Source organism: Cupressus sempervirens, chromosome 9, assembly GCF_028749045.1.
Source record: "Cupressus sempervirens isolate cs-2001-9-10 chromosome 9, ASM2874904v1, whole genome shotgun sequence".
Classification (NCBI taxonomy): domain Eukaryota; kingdom Viridiplantae; phylum Streptophyta; class Pinopsida; order Cupressales; family Cupressaceae; genus Cupressus; species Cupressus sempervirens.
This window is the reverse complement of record NC_143126.1, coordinates 130,902,043-130,926,710: the sequence shown is the minus strand read 5'-3', so window position 1 is coordinate 130,926,710 and position 24,668 is coordinate 130,902,043. Positions and strand designations below refer to the sequence as shown.

Below are 24,668 nucleotides of genomic sequence, written 5' to 3'. Positions count from 1 at the left end.
CGATTAGAGTTAGAGAAAGGGGTAGAGAAAGGGTTAGATTTAGGGTTATGGTTAAGGTTAGGTTTATACCTAGAGTTAGGGTTGTATATTGAGTTACATCAGGGTTAAGGTTAGGATAAGGGTTTGAGTCAGGGTTAAGGTTAGGGTTAGGGTTTTAGTCAAGATTAAAGTAAGGATTAAGGTTAGGGTTAGAGTTATGAGTCAGGGTTAAGTTTAGAGTTAGGGTTAGGGTTAGGATTAGAGTCTAATTATGGTAGAGCTAGATTTACAGTTAGAGTTAGATTTAGGGTTAGAGTTACAGGTAGGATTATGGTTAGGGGTAAAGTTAGGATTAGGGTTAGTGTTAGGATTAGAGTTAGGATTAAGGTTAGGATTGGAGTTAGGGTTAGTGTTAGAGATAGGTGTAGAGAAAGGGTTAGGGCTAGGGTTAGGTTTAGGGTTAAAATATGAGTTAGGGTTAGGGTTATAGTTTGAGTTAAGGGTAGACAGAGCATAGGAATTATGGTTAGGATTAGGGTTTGAGTTTGAGTCATGATTTTAGGTAGGTTTAGGGTTAGAGTTTTGAGTCAAGGTTAAGGTTAGAGTTAGGGTTAGGGTTACCATTATAATTAAGGTTAAAGTCCAATTATGGTAGAGTTAGATTGAGGGCTACAATTAGAGGTAGGGATAGGGTTGTAGTTATAGTTAGGGTTAGGGTTGGAGTTAGAGAAAGGGTTAGGCTTAAGGTTATTGTTAGGGTTACGTTTATATATAGAGTTAGGGTTATATATAGAGTTAGCATCAGGGTAAAGGTTAGTGTAAGGGTTTGAGTTAGGTTAAGGTTAGAGTTAGGGTTAGGATTAAAGTTAAAGTCTAATTATGGTAGAGTTAGATTTATAGTTAGAGTTAGGGGTAGGAGTAGGGTTAAGGTTAGTGTTAGGATTAGAGTTAGGGTTAAGGTTGGGATAAGAGTTAGGGTTAGGGTTAGGGTTATATAGGGTTAGAGAAAGGGTTAGGATTAGGGTTTGGGTTAGGGTCAGGTTTAGGGTTAGAACATGAGTTTGATTTAGGGTTAGGGTTAGGGTTATAGTTTGAGTTAGGGGTAGACATAATATTAGAATTAGGGTTAGGTTTAGGATTTGAGTTAGAGTTAGGGTAAGAGTTAGATTTAGAGTTAGAGTTAGAGCTAGAGTTAGAGTTCGAGTTAGAGTTTGGGTTAGAATTACAAATAGATTTAATGTTACGGTTAGGGTTTGAGTTAGGGTTAATGTTAGAGTTAGTATTAAGGTTAGAGTTTTGAGTCAAGTATAAGGTTAGAGTTAGGGATAATATTAAAGTCCAATTATGGTAGAGTTAGATTAACGGTTAGAGTTAAGGGTAGGGTAGGGTTAGGTTATGATTACGGTTGGAGTTAGAAAAAGGGGTAAAGAAAGGGTTAGATTTAGGGTTAGGGTTAGGGTTAGGTTTAGGTTTATATTTTGAGTTAGGATTATATATATAGTTACATCAGGGTTAAGGTTAGGGTACGAGTTTGAGTCAAGGTTAAGGTTAGAGTTAAGGTTAGGGTTAGGGTTAGGGTTAGAGTCTAATTATGGTAGAGTTAGATTTAGAGTTAGAGTTAGATTAGGGTTAGAGTTAGGGGTAGGGGTAGGAGTAGGGTTTAGGTTAGGGTTAGTGTTAGGATTAGAGTCAGGGTTAGGTTAGGGTTAGGGTTAGGGTTACAGATAGGGGTAAAGAAAGGGTTAGGCTAAAGTTTAGGGTTAGGGTTAGGGCTAAGGTTAGGATCACAGTCAAGGTTAGAGACAAGGGTAGAGAAAGGGTTAGGGTTAGGGTTAGGGTCAGGGTTAGGGTTAGGGTTAGGTTTAGGGTTAGAATATGAGTTAGGGTTAGAGTCTAAGTTACAAGTAGGGTTATAGTTTGAGTTAGGGGTAGATAAAGCATTAGAATTATGGTTAGGATTAGGGTTAGGGGAAAAAGTAGGACCATGGTTAGAGTTACAGTTAGTGTTGCGTTTAGAGTTACATTTAGGAGGAGAGCTTGTTCTCGTTACACATGCCTCTTAGCATAATAGAGCAATATAATGATTACAATGTTCCTTAAGTAGTTTTATAATTTTATGAGTTACAATTATAAATAGACCATTGGTTAATGTTAATTATGCTTAGCATGAATAGTATGTACAATGAAGGGCTAGTAAATGTTATTGAGGTAATGATTACACTTAAAATGAGTATAAAATGAATATTATGCTTTAGAGCAGGTTAATAGTTAGAAATAGCACATCAATTTTATACATAATTTAATGATCAAAATATTAATGATATATCTCATGAAAAAGCTTTAATATTACAAACAAAAAGGTCAAAGAAAAATGTTTCAAATATTTGCAAGTATAGTTGAGAAGAATTTGAGCTAAAAAGTTAAATTGTTTATTTATTAATCTGATACATAGATGAAAGGAGAACTATATCTCCTAGTAAACTTATTTAGATGAAGTAATAAGTGAAAAATTGAAAGATGTGAAATCGTCATATGGACCACGTGTAAAGCTCTCCATAATGATGTAAGTACATCACATATTCTTCACAGATTAAAATCGTATTACGACCTTTGTTCATAATATGACCATCATAGACCTCTTTCATCATTGGTCGAAATGCATCTACTTTTGCAAATGTGTTGCGTGCGTATTTGGCACATCTTCCATCTGCATTATCTCTATCTCTTGTACATGATCAATTGATAAAGTTGCATTCTCAAGTGCTTTTACCATAGTTGTACAATATTGTTTAATTATTTGTGCACACTTTTGAAACTCTGTCTCGAAAAAATGATTTGATCCTAAAGAAGAAGTTGGGTTCATGTCAACAATGCTTGACTATCTATCAGAGGCTATCATGCCTGAAACAAATCATGGAAAACAATTTAGGAAGCATTAGCACCAATAAAAAAGAAGAACAAATGTATACTTAATCAAAGAGCCGTAAATTTTAAATTAATAATGGTTTTGAAAAAAATATAACAGGTCACTTAGTATAATCAAGTGTGGAGAAAATGAATATAAAAACCAAATTGTATTAAAATTTATAATTAAATTTTGGGTATGGAAACATGGTAATATTATGACCATTCATGGATAGTGAAGAATAGACAAACATACTTTTCAAATATTGAGTAGCAATGTATTGGTTGAAAGTCATGAAGCACAATCATTATAATTTGTTTCAATCGAAGGTGGTCTTTATAATTTGAATTAATGTTATAGCTACCTTAATTTGAGGACCCAATTGATAATCATAGTTAAATTTACAAATTAGAGAATTAGTATAATGCAATTTCAGCCTAATGGTACTTGCAACAATTAAAATGTGCAAATAATAAGGTTATAATGTTGCATTGAGCATATCCAATTATAGTTGTCATTAATTGTGGAATATGAACTATCAATGTACATAATAAGAATAACAACATAATAGTTCGCCTAATGGTACTTGAAACCATTAAAATGTGCAAATAATAAGGTTATAATGTTGCATTGAGCATATCCAATTATAGTTGTCATTAATTGTGGAATATGAACTATCAATGTACATAATAAGAATAACAACATAATAGTTCATGATGATGATAACATAATGTAGTAGAATAAATAAATCTTTATAATTAAATAATATGTTTGAAAACATCAATGGTTTTTAAGACTTCTCAATCTACATTCTTATATTTTTCTCTTTGAAAGTTGTTTCCCACTTTTCATTTTCTCATAGCCGTCATATGTAAATGGTGGCATTATCCTCAAACCTTTCAATGACTTAACACGAGATACGGCCACAAATGTCAATCTTGCTCTTTCTCTTGGTGGTGTAGGTCTAATATGATATAAAAAAATCTCCTCTATAAGAGGTTCTCAAGTTAGCTCATCTATAATAAAAAATGATCATATTGAATAACAAATGTTGGCCTTTGAGTATTTTCCACTCGACCTATTACGATGCTAGGAAACCATGCTCCCTGGAAGCCATTGTCGTCACAACAAACTTACACTTTCATTCCATAGTTAAAATTCATGATGTGCACCTTTAACATAAACAAAGTACATAAAATCTTTTCAATTACATGTATTTCGTTCAAAATAAGAGTATAAAGAAATAGTTAGTATTGAAATAGGCGTTATAAAAAATTGCATTATAATGTTCGAAAATGATGGTCGACATTTCAAACATTAAATTTATTTATGCATAAAAATTGCATTGTAATGTTTGAAAATGGCGACATTTCCTTCCACATCTTAAACATTAAATTTATTTATGAATAAAAATTATATTCTAATATTTTACGAAAAAGTTACATTGTAATGTTTAAAAATGGCGGCATTGCCTTCCACATTTCAAACATTAAATTAATTTATGCATAAAATATATTTTAATAAAAGACATAGCAATATAATATTAGAAAAATGGTGACATTGCCTTCCACTTTTCAAATATTATTGCCTAAAAGTTAAAAAGAAATAATATGTAGACAGTAATCTAAATCTAAATACTATTGTAAATATAAATATTATTCAAAATCTAAATATTAACCTAAACTAAAAGACTGTTATAAATGAAAATAGTAATGTAAATGAAATTAGTAATGTAAATCTAACGAATAATATAAATATATCTACTTTTATATATCAAAATACCAATCTAAATAAAATACAATTGTAATTCAAAATAAATTTTGAAAATCTAAGCAGAAACTTACTTTTATATGGATGTGACTCTTGAATCTCGATCTCCAAATTCACAATTTCTTTTGTTCTTCAACAACCTATAATCTTTCACAAAAAATCTATATGCTACTCATCGTCTCTCTTTTCTATCTGTTGAGCTATCATTTTGCACGATGCTTAATGATAGGAATCCTTTCGAACTTCTCTCTTGAGAAGTTGATCTAGGGATCAACTCCAAGGTTTTGGGTGATCTTGCGACCTACTAGAATCCGCTCAGTAGAAGATAAATGTGAGTATTCACGAGGAGGCCTTTGTTGGTTCGAACAATTTGGATAAGATGTAGAATCTATTTGCTATTTCAAAAGAGTAAAATACACAAAAAGAAATATATTTTTGTATTTTTGTATTTTTTAATGAATGCAATGTAACAATGCAACTATATGAATTCCTAAATTAACCAAGGGGTTAGTAAAGAAAATAATGAAGGTAGGGAAACAAGAAATTGAAGCAAATAACATGGAAAGTAAATCCTAACGGACATAAACTACGGAAATAACGCATCTGCGACTTAGGCTTTTGAAAAGCTCGATAAGTAACCAATGAAAATAGGAGCAGCACTTCCTTAATTCCACTGATGCAATCGTCGATAGGAATTCAAGAATCGTAAGATGTTACACTTTTCATCAAATCGCAAGGCTACAAAAAGTGTGCTCATGCAAGACAAAAAGCTATGCAAGAACAATATGGATGATCTCTTCTCGAACTAAGTACGTCAGTGAAATTCGTAGACCCGTAGAAAACACCAAAATTTAAAGTTCGGACAACCAAAACAATGCAATAAAACTTATTGGCTTAATTACATTCCATGAATATACATCCACAAAATATAACACGCTCAAGCAAGAATTACTACACTCCAAATGCAAGCACCAATAGCATATATTATTGCATCAAAAAAATGGCAGCCCAGAATACATATTACATTCCTGAATTTATAAGAAATCTTCTCCTCAATTTGTGTTGAGAGTAAGAGATGTCTTTATGCAATCATATACTTCTAAACTAATAAAACAAAACTATTTATGTACAAACTGACTCTCTAACTGGTGCTTAGTAGGATGCCATCCTTATTTATATCATTTAATGGATGCATGAGCCTTTACATGTCATAAAATAAAGTAAACATGAGAAAATAAGAAGAAGAAAGCCATGAGATGATGTATAAGTGTCTGGAAGTGCTAAAAATAGGAGCTCCATCTTCACTAGGCGTCTGTAGGAGTTAAACCACTGTCAAAATGCGTTTCTGATGCATGGAAGGCTCTAATTTTAGAACTGACAGTTAACTGTTGGCGCACCTTTGAATTCTCAAAACTTCTGGAAAACCTCTAAAAAGCGCACCTCGGAAGCAAGTTCCAAAAAATGCAAAATTTCACTGAGTGTCAAAATTGAAATTCTGGCTTCCAGGTTTTGTTCCCCTTTATACCAAAGCTATGTCTAGGTATTTTCCCTTGAATTTCTCAATGATCTCAGTGACTTGAGCCGCATCTGGAAAATCTAAGGCTTCATATTTGTCTTTCACTTTCTGCCTATAGTTGCCCACCTCAATACGAGTCTTAGCAAAATCTCCAAGTTTTACATCCAACTCTAACAGTGCTTCTTCTGTCCTGAATGCCTGCCTGATACATCATCATTAATAGCTTCTTCAAAAGTCTTCCAAAATTACTCAACTACTATCTCTAATGGTATTAACTTCTCCCTGGAATCATCCTCAAAAATGTCTAAACACGCATCACTATAATGCCTCTTTGCCTCCAAAATTCGCTCTCGGGTTTGATCCTTGAGCTTGAGAACCTTTGCATGTAATGTCTCCATTACTTTATTGCCATCCACAATCTTCTCTATCTAATCATCAATTTTATCTAACTCCTCAACTGTATACACCTCCATTAACATCTCATACCTTTGTCCTTTTATAGACTGTAATGCTTGCAAATCTTTGCCCCAGGTATGTACTTCATCCATTAGACCAAAATCTTGATTCAAAATGGCCACTAGCCTATCTACATTATCCTACATAATGTGTAACAACTTCATATTTCCTTGTATAATTTGTACACCCTTTTCCTCAAAACTTTCTCATCATTGCAGACAAACTCTCAAAAATGGGTCTAACTATACTGCTCCCTTATCCCTCTTCTCTAATGTTGCATTCAAAGTTTCCTCGGGATTTGCAGGATCTAAGGGACCAACAACTTCACTTAGATATCCCTTTAGGATTTCATTTTGTCTGTGAAGTGTTATCAATTCCACCCCCTCCTATTCTAAGCTCCTAAAGACTTCTTTAATCCCTATTGTAACCATCAGCTTAGCAGTATCCAAGGTAGGTTTTCCAAGCATCACCTCCCTGACCTAATCATCTCTTAGAGTCAATTCTTCTACATTTGTATGCGGAGGAGAGATAGTGACGTGTGCAAACAAGTCTTGGTTCTGATCACTCAAGATAAAGGCTAATGCTCGTGCATCCTTTGGCGGTGACTCAAGCTTCCTTAAAACTTCAATCAATTCCATTCTATCCTCTTCTTCAATGGTGAATTATTGCCTCTTATTTCTTATTACTTCTTTTCTCATCCATCTTGGGATATGCTCCATTGGAGATTTGTATTTTGATGATGATGGAGTTTGCTCAGCAATGCCTTTTCCCTTATCTCCTCTCTCTGGAGTCCTCTCCCTTTGTAAGAGATTCACATCGGGAATCTCTGTGTCCGTGGAATCCATAGTCCTCACCTCTGTGTCTTGGGAAGCTTGTTGAGGTTGCTCACTTATTTGTCCTTCTTATGACACTTCATAGGTGGATACTTGTTGTGGATCATCCTCTTGTTTTGTTTGTACATGTTCTTCATTGTTTGGAGGAAAAGGAGTAGCTGATCCCTTATCTACACAAAATGTGACTTGCACTGGGGATGGTGGTGCTACTTCGGGTCCTTGTGGCTCTGGTGGCAACTGACTCCAATCCTCCTGTTGAGGTTGATTGGTTGGAGTGTCTCTTATCTTGTCTCCCACCAATTCAGTACCTACCGGCATAAAATCAAAATCTGATATCTTAAAGACATTAGTCCCCTCAACATCTTGTTCATTTGTCCATTGTTGCATCTCATCTTCTGATGTTGTAGTCAAAATGGGTTGCTCAGGAATGGGTGGTGGTGTGATTGTGGAGCTTCTTCTCTGTTTTGATTCTATGGCTCTTGCAAGATGAGTCATCCAACTCAAAGGTAGCTTCATCCTCATAATCCTCTTCTTCTGCTTCTTCTGGGATAGGTTCAGCAACTGATGGGAAAGGAATCACTCTTTTGATAACCTTTTGTCTCCTCTTGACCAGAGTCTTAATCTTTCTTTTCTTAGGAGCAAAAGGGGAGGCTTGTTCCTCTTGTGAAGGCACTATTTTGTACTTCAATTTCAACTTCAGTTGGCGGCACTTGAGGATTATCTTGAGCTTGTGCGGCTTCCACATTCCTAGACCCCTGTACATTTTCTTCTCCTATCTGTGGAGGTGCTTGGGTTGCTTCCTCTGGCTTGGCTTGTTGAGGAGAAGTCCGCATCCTCTTCCCTTTTCCTTTACCTTTCTAAGCCCTATAATATCCAATTAGTCTATCAAGTTGGTGCATCATTTCTGGTCTCACTGGTGACTAGGCTGCAAATGTAGGCACTGTGACCTTAGCTCTTCGACCTTTAGTTGGGGCAAGCTTGAGCGTGGAAGACCACCATTTGAGGAATTGGATCAATTTTGAAAGGTCTCTTGATCCAATCCTTTGTCAATTTGATGGTGTGCCTCGCCTTGTGATTAATGTCTGAGTTTTCTTCTTTGTCAATCTTCACATTCATGATAGGTCAGTCACCAATCTTATCCCTATTAAACAATGGATTGAGAAGATCCTCTATATCCTCTTGTACTGTCTTCAAAGGAATCTTTATCTTTAAAGCACTTCCTATCAGATAGAGAGTCATCCTACAATAATCCTGAATACGAATATCGTAGCTGTCCACTGCGTTCGTCTAGTGATCTTCAATCGCATCCTCATGCTGAAAGGTCTTGCCAACGAGATGTTGCACTCTTCAAATGTTATCAAAATAGGGACGTGGAGAATTATATTCTTCTAAAGGATACTGATCCCATTCAGACTCAAAAGATGGAAAATCTTGTCTCCAATCCACATTGAGCAGTCATATCGTCATGGGCCACACCCATGTCACTTTCTGTTACCTCTATACTCTATCGTATGCAGACAAGAGTTATTGAGCAATCTCCAATAGAATAAGTCTATCACTAGGATACCTAGGGAGCTTCTTAGGTTTGGTAGTTGTACCCGCTACCCTCAAATATGTGAATGTTTGGTACTGGATGTAATAAGCTCCAACCTCTGATATCTTAGTAGCTACCTCTTCAAACATCCTCTTTGCATAATCTCCTTCGATGAACCGGATTATTGTGAAAATGAAATCATCATTTATTATCATGTACTCCTTGTTACGCTCTTGAAGCTTCTTCTTTACTAGTTGAGGATATACTATGTATGGCCATGCATTTGCATCTTGCATACTGCCCCTTTTATATAACCCTAGATAATTTGTCGCCCTAACAACTAATAAGTAGCCCAAATATGATGTCATATAGAATTTTTGGTTATTCTTAACCACCACCAACTGCTCACCCAAGTTTTCACTAAGAATAGAAGACCAATCAATTGGCATCTCCGTTGTTTTGATCGTCTCAATAAAATGCACCATAAAAATGTTCAAGTGTCCAGATGTCGGAAAATCCATAACTCTACTCAAGAGTATGATTGAATATCCAATATCTTCCTTCATATAGCTTCGTGTCATATCCACTTTGCCTGCTTTCCGCCCTAGAGGAGTCTTCTCAATAAGGTATGAAGATTGGATGATCTCGAAAGCTTCATCAATATGTTCCTTGTACCATCTCTTCGCTTGGTGATAGGTTAATCTAATGAATTGATGTACCCTTTGGAGATGGAACACCTTCCCAATGTTCTTGGGTCGAAGATCCAGGACAACCTCTCCAGTTATGCTCTTGACTATCCTTTCTTCAAGAACATATTTTCTGCGAGTGTCATAATAAGCTCTGAGGACTGCATTAACACCAAGTGTGATGCTGCACTGACAAGTCCTAATCGGATCAATGCAAAAATCATCGGAGACCTTTCTGTCAGTTTGTTACACAATGCCAAGAATGCACCCAAATTTGTGTGACCTAGTTTGGTATCCTGGATCTCTAAATGATCATCTTGAAAACATGACTTTGTTGGAACACCCTAAAACTTGATACTACGGGCTTTGGGACCATCTTTGTTTCAAGGGAGGACGATGAAGAAGCCATTGAATCTGCACAAAAAGAATACATATTAGTTCGAAGTCAAAGAAATATCTATTAATTCAAACCCTAATACAAACACAAACAAAACCCAAAACCCTAATCTACCCGAAAACATCAAAAGAACCAAAATTTATGACCCTTATTTGCGAAAAAGGGTGCACCTGGTGCACTTGACAAGTGTGTGTGGTGTGCCTTTATACTTGACTTAATCACTGATATAGGGTGCGCAGCAGCGCACCTCATGGGGTGCGCATTACTTTGGCACTTTGGCATAGAAAGGTTTAAGTATTTAAGGGTGCGCTACCTTAAATGGATATTTTTGTTTAAGTTTTTTTTTTTTTAAATTATGTTTTCTAGTTTTTTGAGGTTTCCAAAGCAAAAAATAAGGTGCGCACCTATACTTAAGGTTTAATATGTTCATGCTTTGTTTGTGCAAGATGAATGAAAGAGGTGGAGGCGCAGAGTTGCGCACCTGATGAGACGTGTTGGTGCGATGTGAAGGTCGGAGGAAGAGAAAATGCTAAATGAGGAGAAGGGTGGGGGGTCTCGAGTTTTATAGACCCGGGGACCCAACACATCCTTGATGCTGCGTTGCTGGGCATCACCAAGGGTGATGCTTTTTCCTTGTGTTTTGGCACATTAGCGCACCTAATGAAGTGTGCTAATGCGCCTTTTTCTTTTGTAAAAAGACTTCTCCCCTTCAAAATTTTGATTTTCGGAGATTGGGTTTTCCAGTCGGGACCCAGTTTCAACCAAAAATACTAGATAAAACCCTAAAAAGGACTCAGACCCTGAACTAAGGATCCGAAAATCCAAAAAATAAAGTAGGGGGTCCCCATATCTAGGCAAAATGAGGCGTGCATTGTGAAAATACAACACTATCCTACTCAAACTCTCCAAAATGCCATTATGATCTCTATTGTACTCTCTGTAAATGCACTCTCCTTTGCAATGTAAATGCACTCTCCTTTGCAACAGAAGAATGAAATGGAAACATTCTTATATAATCAGTGAAACTAACTCTTCCTCTCCCCACAAAAACTTTTCCTCTCCCACCCCATGAAATATTTGCATGGTATATTCATTTATTAAAAATTGAATAGCCAATAAAATAAAATGTGTTAAACTAACCTTACACAATCTTGGAAAACACGAAAACAAAACGCATGCGATGGAGGAGGGAATGTGAATGGAAACAAAATAGAAAAATGTGGCAATGCCACTTACACCCACCACCCTTTAGGCACCTACCACCACCCTTTGCACACCCCACCTCGACAGGAGTGTCGCTGTCAGCAACGACAGTATGTCGTCACCTGCCACGTGCAAGGTATAACCCCCGTGGTCATGGTGGGTTTCAATAAATTGAATATTGTTTTTTATTTTAATTTTTTTTTTAAATATTGATTTATTTATTTTATTTTAAAAAATATATATATATTTGTTTTTTTATATTTTTTTTAATAATTTTTTTATTTATTTTGTTTTATAATTTTTTAAATTTTTTTGGTTTAATTTTTTATTTTTTATTATTATTAAATTATTTAATAGGTGGTCTAAATTGAGCTCTCTTTTTTTATTAGTTTTAATTTCGTATTATAAGCAATTTCTGAAGATCTATTATTTTGGGCCCTATTAATCCAGGCATGCCATTTGGCTTTCTAATATTTGACCACCTATTATTTCGGCTTTACTTTAGATTCTTTTATATTTGTGTTATTTGAGCCAGCTATTATTTTGGGAATGTTTTTTGTATTTTATGATTTAAAAGTTTGTAATCGCTCCCAATTCTTTTTTATTGACGAAGAATCTTTTTGGCATATTCTCATGTTTTGGCATATTCTCATGCTAGGCATTCATGTTGCAATTGTATAGAATGCCTCTCGGCGTAATAATTGGAAATAATGCACACAAAATTTATCCTTGTAAAACTTATTGACAATGTGATCATCATTTAGGTCTATTGTGACATGATTACATTGATTTCAACTATGAGTCACTGTGAGAGTGAATGAACTACCTGATGAAGTTTTGATATTGAAATAAGTTTTTCTTATCCTGTGATATGCTCCCTGATGAACATATGAGAAGAACATTATTGAGTTAAATATGGTTTTCTTATGTAATTAATTGAAATATGTTACCTTGCATTGGCTTTAAAAAATTGTGTTACTTGTCTTGTTAAACAATTAATGGAAAAATTTAGATTATATTATAGAAAATGTGTACACAATTCCATTACTCTCCTATTAATTTTTCTTGTTTAGTCTTCCTCGATGTCGAACTGAGTATCTTTCATGTCATGAAAGATTCTGGAGAAGCTTAATAGCTTCATGGTAGGATGGTAAAGCACTCCTACAATATTCTCACCCTTGTGATCTTAGACAAGTTCTAAAGCACCTATCAAAATGGACAACATAATCGGTACATCTCAATATTCTGGTAATTGAATTATGTTTTCTTTTAGATTTCTATATATATATGTATCCTTTTTGTTAAATTTAATGATAGTTACTTAAATAATGTTGACTGGTCAATACTCGTTGAATTTTTCACATTTTATTAAAATTGTTGATGTGGCATTGGTTTTGTAGGGACAGTCCTTAAAAGCAATACTTGAATCAATCCATTGTAATGATTTGCCTTTATCCATAAATTTAGCTCTAGCATGCAAAGCCATGGACTACCTTCTACTTTCTAACCTTGTCCATGATTTTAGTTGTATCACACACAGCGATAGACTAACTTCTACTTTTTAACCTTCAATCACATGATGGATTATATGTCTTGCTAGAACCATACATTTGATTATAGATTAAAGAATCAATTGAATCAATAGTCTAAAATATAATGTTTAAGTTTGTATTTCAAATGTTCAAAAATACATTTGATTATAGATTAAAGAATCAATTGAAACAATAGTTTAAAATATAATGTTATGTTTGTATTTCAAATGTTGAAAAATATTGTGATGTTTTTTAATGTCCAACCAATCTTTATTGAATTTTGTGTTGAATCAAAATCGAAGTGATAAGCTACGGAAATGACATCTAAGATGCATCTTTTATAACCAATCAATTTGTAAGGTTTTGAAATTTTGCAAAAAGGGAATGGAAGGAATTGATTGAAAAATCATATTAAAATCCTTTTCATCACCTATGACAAATAGGTTATCAATTACCACTTTCAGATTTCCATAATAATGTTTCTAAGAATAAAGATTATAACTAAATTAGTTTTGCATATTTAATAAATATTAATTAGAAACATATTAGAGGCATTTTCTTAGCATTAAGGAGATTTCGATATCACAAACGACATAAGTAGCATTTTCCTCAACTTAAAAATTCCAGATCAAGGAAAAAACATTATAAAGGAAGGACAGCATGGCGTTTACTCAACTCTAAACCCATCCTGATCCAGAATTTTAAACAGAAAAAACAGCTTTCGAGAGACAACCAAAAAGAGAAAACACTGTACATGGCGTGGGCGAATGGCATCTGTCGATCTATGACAAAGGCCTACAGTTTGATCAAAGATAAAATCTTACTAAGGCACTTGATTTTATTTAGTGACGAAGTCCATGTTCTAAGTATTTAGATGGGGCTGAGTCCAAAACTTCAACAAATAATTAAAAACTCAAACAAGCCGATCCTAGATCGATATAGCTGACCCAGATTAAACTTCGGCATATGGTATTTTTTTTCTTCACAAACTAAAAAGGACATTACCAACATACCTGACACCGAACCCAGGGCAAGTTTAAAGCATATACCTGCCCACAACAAAAATAAATAAATACCCATCTAAAAAAAATTTCCTCAAGGGTTTCGCCTATCTGACAAAACATTGGAGTAATTTAACAATTCAACTCCCTACCAACAATTTTATACGAAAGAGAAAGGCCCAAAGGAACATTTTACTTAGTAGTCAATATTCCATACCTCAAAGACAAGTAAGAATTAACTGCATCAAAGTGTTCATGAAAAGATGCGTCTTGTTTTTGTGATCACTATATAATTCGTCCCAAGTTCTTGCTCACAAAAAACATAAACAAACCAAATAGTATTACATTAGAGAAATGACGAAGAGTTTGCCAAATAGCCACAAAAATAAATTCAGTTACAAAATCATGTAATATGATCGATAATAAAAATGCGATAACTACAGAAACCGTCTGAATTTAAGACCTACTGGAGAAGGGCTAGATCAAGGCCTACAAATGACAATATATTAGACGGTTTTCAATATAGCATAAATATAAAGCATCCACATTGTTTTTGAGAATCTGTATTGGTTGGATCAAAGTGTATTTGGACTTCATCGACCAGAAATCCAGGTAATTTGAGAACATTCATTTTCACAAAATAGAAGGCACATAATGCAACATTTCTACAAGACTAGAAACTCCAGTAAGAAGAGTATGCTCAACTATACCATTTATCCACATGCAACACAACTAAGAAGCTACATACAAGCAAACACAAATTTGGGAACACCCAAATTTCCTTCACTTCAAATGGTCTTCAGCCATGCAATCTTCACCGTACTGCTCTCGCATTTAGAATCCCTGAACAAGATGATGCAGCTTTATTTCTGCGTCCTCTGCTGGCTTCAACAGCACACACACAATGCACAGAAGTGAGATTTAGACAGCCACTTATGATGAGGGAACGCCTATCTACACAAGTGTGCAATGCTGGGAAAGTATCACAAACAGCTTGAACTGCCGGAGCAGATAATGATGTACACTGGCTAATGTTTAAATGCCCTAGACCATTTTCTTCTTGATCATTCAAAACAGTTTCCATGTAATCACGACTTGTAGTTGCAGTGCGATCATAACTGCTGCAACTGCTTGCACTACCACCACTCCCACATCTTGGAAAGCCCTGGGCTATAACTGCCTGAGATACCAGTTCAGAGGTGTATCTGTTATTGCCACTCCTGCATTTGGTATCTGGTTTCACTGATCTGTATATCCCATTGCGTACTAATGAGTACATGGCAGCATCTGTGATGTTTTGGCAGTAATACAGTCCCAATGATCTTAAGTCGTGGCAATTTCCAGCCAATGCAATGACACTTTGATCTGCAAATGTTAGATATATCAATAAATGAGAACAAATTTCATGTTCTATAATTTAACTGAACGAAAGTTTTTGCAGTACATATGCAAACTTTCATTTATATACCTGTTATAAACACACAACCACATAAGTCCAGCGCTCTTAGCTCGGGACACCATTGTGCCAATCCTGTAACACCAACATCAGTAACGCCCTCACACCAACCCAGATTCAAAGATTGCAGGTGATGGCAATTATGAGCCAGTGCCTGGGAGTCACAATGTATATGCAAATATTAGATACCAATCACAAGATAGTGATTTTGGACTACTTAACTGATCCTAGTTGAACTACAAAATTAGTAATGAAGAATAAATTTGCCTTCCTATAGCATCATGAAAGAAAATAAATTCTACGACAGTAACCTTTGATTTCCAATAAACATATAAAATCTGCCACACTTGCCAATAGACCTACCAGTAAAGCTCTGTCAGATGCAGCTCTACCGCAGCCACATAAATTTAGATGCCTCAATTTGTTGCACTGCTCTGATAGAAAGGTAAGTGCTTGATCACTGACTCCAGAACATCCACTTATATTAAGCTTTTCTAGTAGATTGCAACCTCGTGCCAACGCCTCTAAAGATTTATCTGTCAGTTGTGGGTTGTTTGAAAGATCTATAGCACGTAAATCATGGCAATGCTTTGCAACCATTTCTATTGCTTGTTGATTGAGCTGGTGTTGATGATTCTGGCGTAAATTGAGAGATTGCAGATTGGTGAACTTGGGAACAACTGACAGGACCAAGTTGCTCATGTTCCCCTTACACCTACATTGCAAAAAGATAATAGTTACTTCAATTGGCATGAAAACACTCATGATGAACCCACTTTAAACACCTCTTGCGCAGGAATAGAGACTGATAAAAACATATGGTGCAAAGACTAAATTCCAGTTAGAAATCATTCATCCACTATAATATGGTGCAACGATTTTAATTGAAAAATCTGTGGTGATAAAAGAAACATTCTTTCGGAAAAATCATCTGGAATCTCCCTCTCGAAGTTAAGCCAACATTTGTGGCATCCACTATATCTACAATTTTACGAGCAAAATTTGGTTTCATGACTTTTAACACAATTGCAGCCTGAAAGACAACAAAATCAAATTCTGGTTGTATTATTCACACACCATTAATATATATTCCAAGAATAATATTTAACATGATAGCGAAGGACGTATGACACAGGTTAAATTTACAAATGCACCTTTGCATTATTATTTCAAACCTGATTAAGATCAAGACACCAATATTGGTGTTCTAATTTATGAAATAATGTTAGGAGTCCAACAGGAATTACAAGAATGACAACACTACTGCAAGGAATGACCTTCAGAGACATTAAGGTTCATACTAACACAGCAAGCCATAAAACTGCCATCTAATGATGCCTCAAAGGGCTAAAATGCCTTGTAGAACGATGTTTAATCATAACAAAAAGTAATTGATGCTAAAATGTTAAGATTCACTATCACTGCTCACACATTTCCTAGTAATCTCTTCAGCAATTGCTATATACTACAAATAAATGGATCCCTACCTGTATGGCAAGAAAGATTCCATCCCATAGTAGGTTAAAACTAAAAATCAATACACTAGGTTTCAAAGCAAAATGAAAACCACGATTGACATTTAGAAATTTTCAGTTATCCTGTCAATAATAATATTCCTGATCACTCTCAAGTTTACCTGCAATATTCTAGACTTGCTATTGCAGGCACCAGCAATTATCTTGTCCCTTTCAAAATGTAAGCATTTTAGTCTTTAGATATTTCAGTATAGCAAAAAAGTTTAGATATACCTTATTATATCTAAAATTAATATATTATGTCTAAAACTCTAAGATATTTCAGTGGAGAAGCAAAAGTATATGTCTTCTAATTTTCCCAACACTATGAAAGCAATAAATGAGATGACTTTTGACACAAATAGCAAGAACAAGCAGTGGCACGGAGGGTTTCCCTAAAAAAGGACAATCCAAATATATTAATACGCATGAAGAATAGAAGAGCAGCAAAGGTTTGCACATGGTATTTAATCCAATAGCCATGATCCGAGGCAGTAACTTCTTGTGCTGGAAAGAGTTAACGCACAATTGAAAGAGAATATCTTTATTTAGATAATGCTCCAATAGGGTATTGATTCTGGCACTTCTGACCAGAAAAGAATTATAGGAATGGGTTAAAAACAGTCTTGCAAGCCAAGCAGCTTATGAAAATAGAAATGAGCAGTAGAAGCAAATGAATTTACCCAAAAAGGAACCCTGCACATAAAACCAAAGCCACCAACTATTCCCCCTTTTAACTACAGCTAATCACAGTCAAAGTCATGTTTGTACATTGAAGATTACAAATCATCTAAATTTGGTTCCAACATCCAAAGAAAGAGCTGAAAATTCTTCTAAAGATTTGAATGTGGGGAATAACTAAGAGTTAAAATGATGCACACAACTAAAAATTCACCTCAGGAATCCTTGGTGACCCCAGTTTCAGTTAGACAATTAACTAAGCAAACTGTCCGTTAAGATTCCAAGTTTCAAGTACCTAATAAATACTTGCGAATTGGCAGGATTCCTAATCAAAATGTTCAAGCTTGAGATACAATCAGTCTATAGCAACCACAAAATGAAAATTACAAAATGCCAAGAAAAGGTCAACTTGAGTAACAAAGTAAATTTGCACATCTGCAGGTAGCTTAACCCAAGTAGCTGGCATCAATTATTTACTAATGTCCAAGGGAGTCAAATGGGCATGAAACATAATCACCATCTTCTTTCCTGAACTGCTATAGAGGATACCTGTTCTTCTCCGTCATGTGGATTAAAAAAGAATATATTCATGGAATACAAGGGATATGGACTAGAATCTAATACTTAGAATAGACAAAATGGAGTATTTTGTATGACCTCTGAATAGACAAACACAATATAAGTTTACTGTCACAACCAGAAGCAGCATATCATTCTCAATCGGATAGCTTGTTTGAAGAGGATAATTTCAAGGTCATTTGGGAGTAGTGCTTCTCATGTTTATTATCATCATTTAGGCTATCATAACTATTCTTGTAATCAAACTAAATTGTTCAATCAGACTTTTAGAGATCCTTCTATGTTATTTTATTTATTATCATGATTGTTTTTTTCCTTGGGCAAGGAGCTTTCCATGGCCCCAGTACCACAAATTCTCTCAGGAGTGAAAAAAATAGTGTCAATTTTAATTAGCTTGGTTATTATAAAAAGGTAAACATCCAATTCTCACCAAGAAAAAGAAAGATCTTGAACACCAACAAAGATTGCCTCTCTCCAGCCAGTACATACACATAAGGCAACAATGATAGAGCGGTCATCCACAAGTTGAAGAACATGTGCAAGGAGCTCCATGGGTAAATCATGCCATTTGGAATATGCAGCATCATCTTCAGTTTCAATCTTCACATTGTACAAGATGCCGCAATTCTGCGCAGAAGGATTCTTGTCTTGCTTGATCATTGTGAAGGCCGTTGTCTCTGATACTTGGAGCTGTAGGGGGGTCATAGGTTTGATGTTTTCTTTCCCTGCCATAGTTAATGGTCAGCCAAGACCCCAAGACCCCAATTTAATTCTGCTAGAGTGTACACTGAATACCTAAAATCTGCATACACAAACCAAAAGAATAAGTAAGACGAAATAACAACAGAAAATTTAACTTCCCGAACAATGAAGCTTAAAATAAGGTGTAGAAGGTTAATACAAAACAAAGTAACATCATCAAACAGACAACAAAACTGTAAAGTTCTTTTCTTATTCATATTTACAAGGACAAATAACCTTGTCCACATTAATAGACGACTAATTTTCATATCAATCAAGTTTATCCATTTGATGTCTCTTGATAAAAAATGATATGAACAGAGGCAGAACACAGCCACAACTTCATGTAGGATATCGTTTACAACAAGGTAAACAATTTTGGTATCTTTGATTTCAATTTACATTCTACAAAGACAAGAATTGCAACCAATATGAGTATCTATAGTGTTTAAGCCCATGTGTAGAACTTGTTTACATGATTCCCAAAAGTGCTTAAGAGTTCAATCTCAAGCACTTATAGCAAATTATTGATCATGTTTGTGCTGGTATGGCCAGCCCTGTTATAGGCCTATACAATATTGAGGTCAGCACCAGCAATAGACAACCAAAATAGAGAGAGAGAGAGAGAGAGAGAGAGAGATTGTATGCATCCAATGCAAAGTTACTAAGCCAGTAATGTCTAAATAGCAAACTAAAACGTATATCTTACCAAGAGGAAAACTTGGTTTTTTTTCCCAAACATTCCTCCAACAATTTGCATTTTAGTTTGCTATTTAGCCAGTACCTACTAAGCCTGCCAGCAAATATCTCGAAAGCAATAATCTACCTTAACTTCAAGAAAAATCCACTTCATAAAAATAAAGGGAAGTCATGAAAACATTTACGAAACTTTGGAAAAACATGTCAAATCAAGTTAGTGTAGACCCTATCATTCATTAGGCTCCTGCATTAATTTGCCAAACAAGCATAATATCAACAGGAAAGTAATACTCCATAAATTGTCACAAGAAACAAATTAAAAGATCAGAAAGCCTTTTGAAAACATTCTTGACGATTATAATGTCCTCATCATTCTTGCAAGTAAGTGTCTTTGTTTGAATATAGCACCTTCTACAAAAATAAGGTAAATCACAAAATATTTTATAATAATAATTCTGATTCATGAGTTGTTGGGTGGGATGAGTTTTAGTGGCAAATCATCAGGCTTCTGTCCATCGTACCACAATGATGAGGACAAATGTAAGTCCTAAGTAACGTTACAGATGAAATACACCTTGGTAGAGACATCTAAGACAATTAGACCTAAAAAATAAATTTCCTAGTGCACAAAATATTAATTCGTGGATTTGTCAACAAAATAAATAGGCAGTAGTGTTTGTGGATGTATCAATGACCCAGGAAATGTTGGTAACATTGCCTTTAACTTAAGTGCAACATATGCAAGTCCTGCTTAATGTTGCAGATACCCTTAGTAGAGATCCCTAAGACAATTAGACCTAACAAAAATTATTTGCTAGTACAAAAATATTAATTTGTGGATTTGTCAAGATAACACATGGAAGGCAGTGTTTGGGGATGTGTCAATGAGCAAGGAAATGTTGGTAACATTGCCTTTGCATGGCAACTAAAAAAACTTAAGTGCAAGCAATGTACAAATTTGCAAACGTTCAAAGAATGCAAGAAGACGTGCCATCAAATTCCATGTTCAACCATATTAAACTTTAAGGGGATTCTCAAATGATTGAAAGGAAAAGGTCAAAAAAGGCATGCTCTCAGATATCAAACATATAAAACTTTATGGGGATTCTGAAATGATTATATGCGTACTGTCATTAGAGAGAAATCTCCTCGGTATCGATTTAAAGAATATTTTCAAAAGAAAATTCGAACAGCAGAAAGATATTCAACTCACTAATTTCTTGTACAGCATAATACAAGGTGGACAAATCCAAGAGCCTGGAAGTGATTTTCAAAAAAGGCTCCATAAATATAAACTATGTCACAGATGTCTATCATTCAGCAGTACAGAAGTAAAATTCAGAAAATGAGACTGAGAATTAAGACCTGCAAGGCTCTGGACCTGCTTGAGTTTCCTATGTTTTATTTTCTACATTCTGGCTGTGCCAGTCCAGTGAATAGATTACTTTGCTCACAGGCAATAAAGGAATTAAAAATCCTTAAAATAATGTTAATAAACTCAAATAGCTTTGAACAACAGCTCACAACTCAGCAGCATAACAGAAAGATTTGCTATTAGGATATTTATTGGCAGCAATCAGGTGGACATTGGCTGTTTAGAGTTCAGTAGAAGGCAGGCCTTCATGGCATGCTCATGTGAAGAAGCATGGGCATGGATGCAGTTATCAGGGTACCATTTCAAATGAGATGAAACGAGTAAATATACAAGGGTAGAGCTAGTGTGTGTGTGTGTGTGTGTGTGTGTAGTCACCAGAGAATGTCAGATAAGACAAAGGGCAGGTTCCACTGTCCAATACAAAAAATCCTTCTAGCTCATACAGATGTAAAAACGATTACCATATAGCTCAAATATGAGATGGATATAAACAATAAAGCACAACATGAAAAAGTAACTTGAAGCAACCATTATTGAATTTGCTTAGTTCCAAGTCACCCATCTAATAGAGCTAATGATGCTCCTAAGGTCTCTAAAAACTGTGTCACTTCCTGTTTTAAAACTAAGATCAGCACAACAACAGCAAAGTGCATACACCTTATGATGAACATGTGATGGATGATTAAGAAAGTGCTAATGATTATAAGCCATGACACCCAATCATCATATCTAAATATCTGGCTGTGTTATTACTGTTGTTCTCTTCTCTTGTTCTTATTTCTCCACGCTTAATAAGTGCCATTCTGTGCAGTGGCCCTATCCGCCTCATCTAATAGTCCCACAAATCGTTGGTGAGTAGGCGGAAGCTAGCTGTGGCTAGAATTCCCCTCAACACTGCATTCAGCCGTTAGTCAACATGTCCCACTTCTTGTGGAGTTTGTTCCCCATAGAGCTCCTTTGTTACATTAGATTTGACAGGCACGAGACATTTTGAATAGAGTAAGAAAATTTGGGTTTTTGCATAAAATGCATGCTGTAAAAATGTCCCCTGAGTCTGAGGGTTTTATTATGATTACTTTGATGGTAATTGCATCTCTCACTACTAAATTATACGTACAGCAGACCAAGTGTATGATGTCTAATTTACTGTGTCGTCTTTATCTAGCTAATACCAGTCATGGATTTGACAAAAACTGGTGGATGAACTTACCAAGACAACCAACAATATCGAGCACAACAAATAAAAGACAAAGAAAACACACAGATATCTTACAAACAGAAACTGCCAGATAATACCATCGTCGTGTCCATTTCTATAGTTACTAATTCCTCATATGTTTTATTTTTGTCTTTTCCAATTTCTGTAATTTTTTAAATTTCTTTGTCCCCTGTTTCCATCATTTTACTCATTTAGAATTCTCCAAACTTCGATTATATTCTGTGCTTGGCCAATCTCAAGGCTACATTTTCTAGAATCACCAATACATCAATTATGCCTTAAGGCCATGTTGACATGGTAAGCAAAGATAAGTTACACATCCTCAGCTGCAGGTTTTAGTCACACTGGAGACATCCCGGTAAATTTGGCTCCAAGAGAATGTATCCCCAATATATATGTGCCCCAGGGGTTGGCCATAACCATTCATTCACTGATAAAAAGAGCATGCTCCTAAGTCCTAACCTCCTCCAACTGCATACTCTTTATGTAATTTATATCATAATGTTCAACAAAGCACCCCCAAACAAGCATCTGAACAACTAAACGAAAATTTGATAAATTAAAGCTACAAAAGTTGCCCTCAAGCCAGAAATTTACATCATGAAACCCTAAACCACAACAAAGAATGAATATAACATGATACAAGTTGTTAAGCTAGAAATAAACCCTGAACTAAACCATATGAAGGAATCTACCCTCTGAGAGTTCTCGACCATTGAACCCTCATCAACAACAATTGAACAAAGACCGAAAATTGCAATCATGTTATCAATTAATCTAATTTTCCAAGTCAACAGCACACAGAAAAATATATATATATACATGAATAGTCTTCGTGTACAACCCAGATTTTTCCTCCACCTAAAACTCTTCGACACCCCAAGCCAAGCTAAAAGCCAGAATGCTTCAAGCCATCAGCGTCTAACAAGCACTGTAGTACAAAAATTCCCCAAACCCTCTAAAATTTCATTTTTTACCACAAATCACATAATTCCATCGTTCAAATATACAACGCTTGGGTATACGGCAGGCATTCAGTGACTTGGCTCAAATAGAAAACAACATAAAAACACGAATTACGTGAGAGATTCTAGCAGCTTCCGGACTTTCACTACTAAATCAGATTTCCCTGTTCGACTCACCGGCTGGCCAGCATTTCCCCGTCAATCAACATAATTAAAGCACCAGAAAATCAGAAATGTCAAGCCCTCAAAAACAAGAGTCTTATCCTCCGCAATCGTAAATTTTCATACACAAAAGGTAGAGGGGCTGGTAGGCATTTTCAGCGAATAGACCTGAAACAGAAATCAGTTTCCTTTTGCTCTAACTACGGTCTTACCCACCGCAATCGCAAATTTCCATACACTAGTGATTCGGCCTCAAAAAGAAATCAGTTTCCTTTTGCTCTCTTATGATCATCCTCACGATGAATTGATTAGACAAGTTGATGAAAAAACTTCAACACAATCAAATCCAAAAACTCTTACTGTTGAGAAACAAAAAAAAAAACACGAGAGCGTGAACTACAATACCTATTCTTACACTTCCAGACTATCACCACAAAATCAAAATTCCCCCTTCAATGAACATAATCCGACCGCAACAAAGTCCGAAATTCCAAACCCCCAACAAATTAGGCGGCCCGCAGGCATTCAGTGATTCAGCTCAAACAGAGAGAAAATAAAAACATGAACACATGAATCACAGGAGCATTCCAGCAACTTCCAGACTTCCACCACAAAATCAAAATCCCCCCTCCAACTCACCCACTGGTCAGCATTTCCCCATCAATCAACATAACCAAAGCGCCACAAAATCAAATATTTCAAACCCCAAAAAAAACCCAATTCTTATCCACCGCGACACAAACTTCCATAAACTTAACCAACAACCCCAAAATTCCCATAAACTAAACTATGAACCCCAAATTTCCACACACTAAACCAACAACCGCAAACTTCCACACACAAAAGCAATCGCAAATCTTCCACACACAAGCACAACTCGATGATCAAGCCACAGGCGTGCAAACAAAAAACAAGAATAAATACCTCAGAAGCGAAACGTACCAGGAGAACAGAACCAGTTCGATTATCTTCTCCAGAGTACCTCCTCAAAAGGTAGAAAAATACACAAAACTTACAGCCAATAAATAATCCAAATTTCCCGACCGGCCTTGACAGGTAAAAAGGCCGATGCCCAAATTAAGTAAAATTGTTTTTTTTTTTTGTCAAGAGTAAAAAAATCGAACGAAGTCGTCGTTTGGCGGAGAACCAGAGCCGCGCGGGAAGGGTGAGATGCCGTGGCGCGTGGGTCCCGCCACGCCATTTGATGAGGTAAAAGACGAAACCTCCCCCTCTGACAGTGACGTCTGTGGGACCCAGTCTTTAGGGGTTATGAGCCTACGTGGCATCAACTGGGTCTGAAAATAGGGTATCATTGGTCGTTTGTGAGCTATGTGTCCACTCCTGGGCGCCACGTGTACTCTGAAATTCTTGGGGGCGTGAGCCATTGAAACTGCCGAAGGAAATTGAATTTTGAACGAATATTATTTTATTTTATTAATAATTGTTTAATTTTTCTTTGGGACTT

General features: G+C 35.7%; 1 protein-coding gene across 2 annotated transcripts; it reads right to left on the bottom strand.

The window, feature by feature from the left end:
• Positions 1 to 14,308: 14,308 nt before the first annotated feature.
• Positions 14,309 to 24,198, bottom strand: LOC149537871 (F-box protein SKP2B-like). 2 transcript variants are annotated; one of them, XM_089799266.1, is made up of 5 exons: positions 24,128 to 24,198; positions 18,473 to 18,844; positions 15,632 to 15,983; positions 15,281 to 15,422; positions 14,309 to 15,177 (listed from the first exon to the last, which is right to left on the bottom strand). In XM_089799266.1, the coding sequence occupies exons 2-5, from the start codon at positions 18,772 to 18,774 to the stop codon at positions 14,627 to 14,629; spliced, it is 1,347 nt and encodes a 448-aa protein (XP_089655392.1). In that variant the 5' UTR covers positions 18,775 to 18,844; positions 24,128 to 24,198; the 3' UTR covers positions 14,309 to 14,626. The 2 variants fall into 2 exon arrangements, with proteins under 2 accessions (XP_089655392.1, XP_089655391.1); XM_089799265.1 differs by having other exon boundaries at positions 24,146 to 24,198.
• Between the last annotated feature and the right edge of the window lie 470 nt (positions 24,199 to 24,668).

Excerpts from the sequence above, each read along its gene's own strand:
- LOC149537871 (XM_089799266.1), bottom strand. The coding sequence starts at position 18,774 with ATGGCAGGGAAAGAAAACATCAAACCTATGACCCCCCTACAGCTCCAA. Across the intron at positions 15,984-18,472 it reads CAAGATCTTTCTTTTTCTTG|GTGTAAGGGGAACATGAGCA; the intron begins GTGAGAATTGGA and ends TTTGCAATGTAG. Across the intron at positions 15,178-15,280 it reads TGGTTGTGTGTTTATAACAG|ATCAAAGTGTCATTGCATTG; the intron begins GTATATAAATGA and ends TAACATTTGCAG.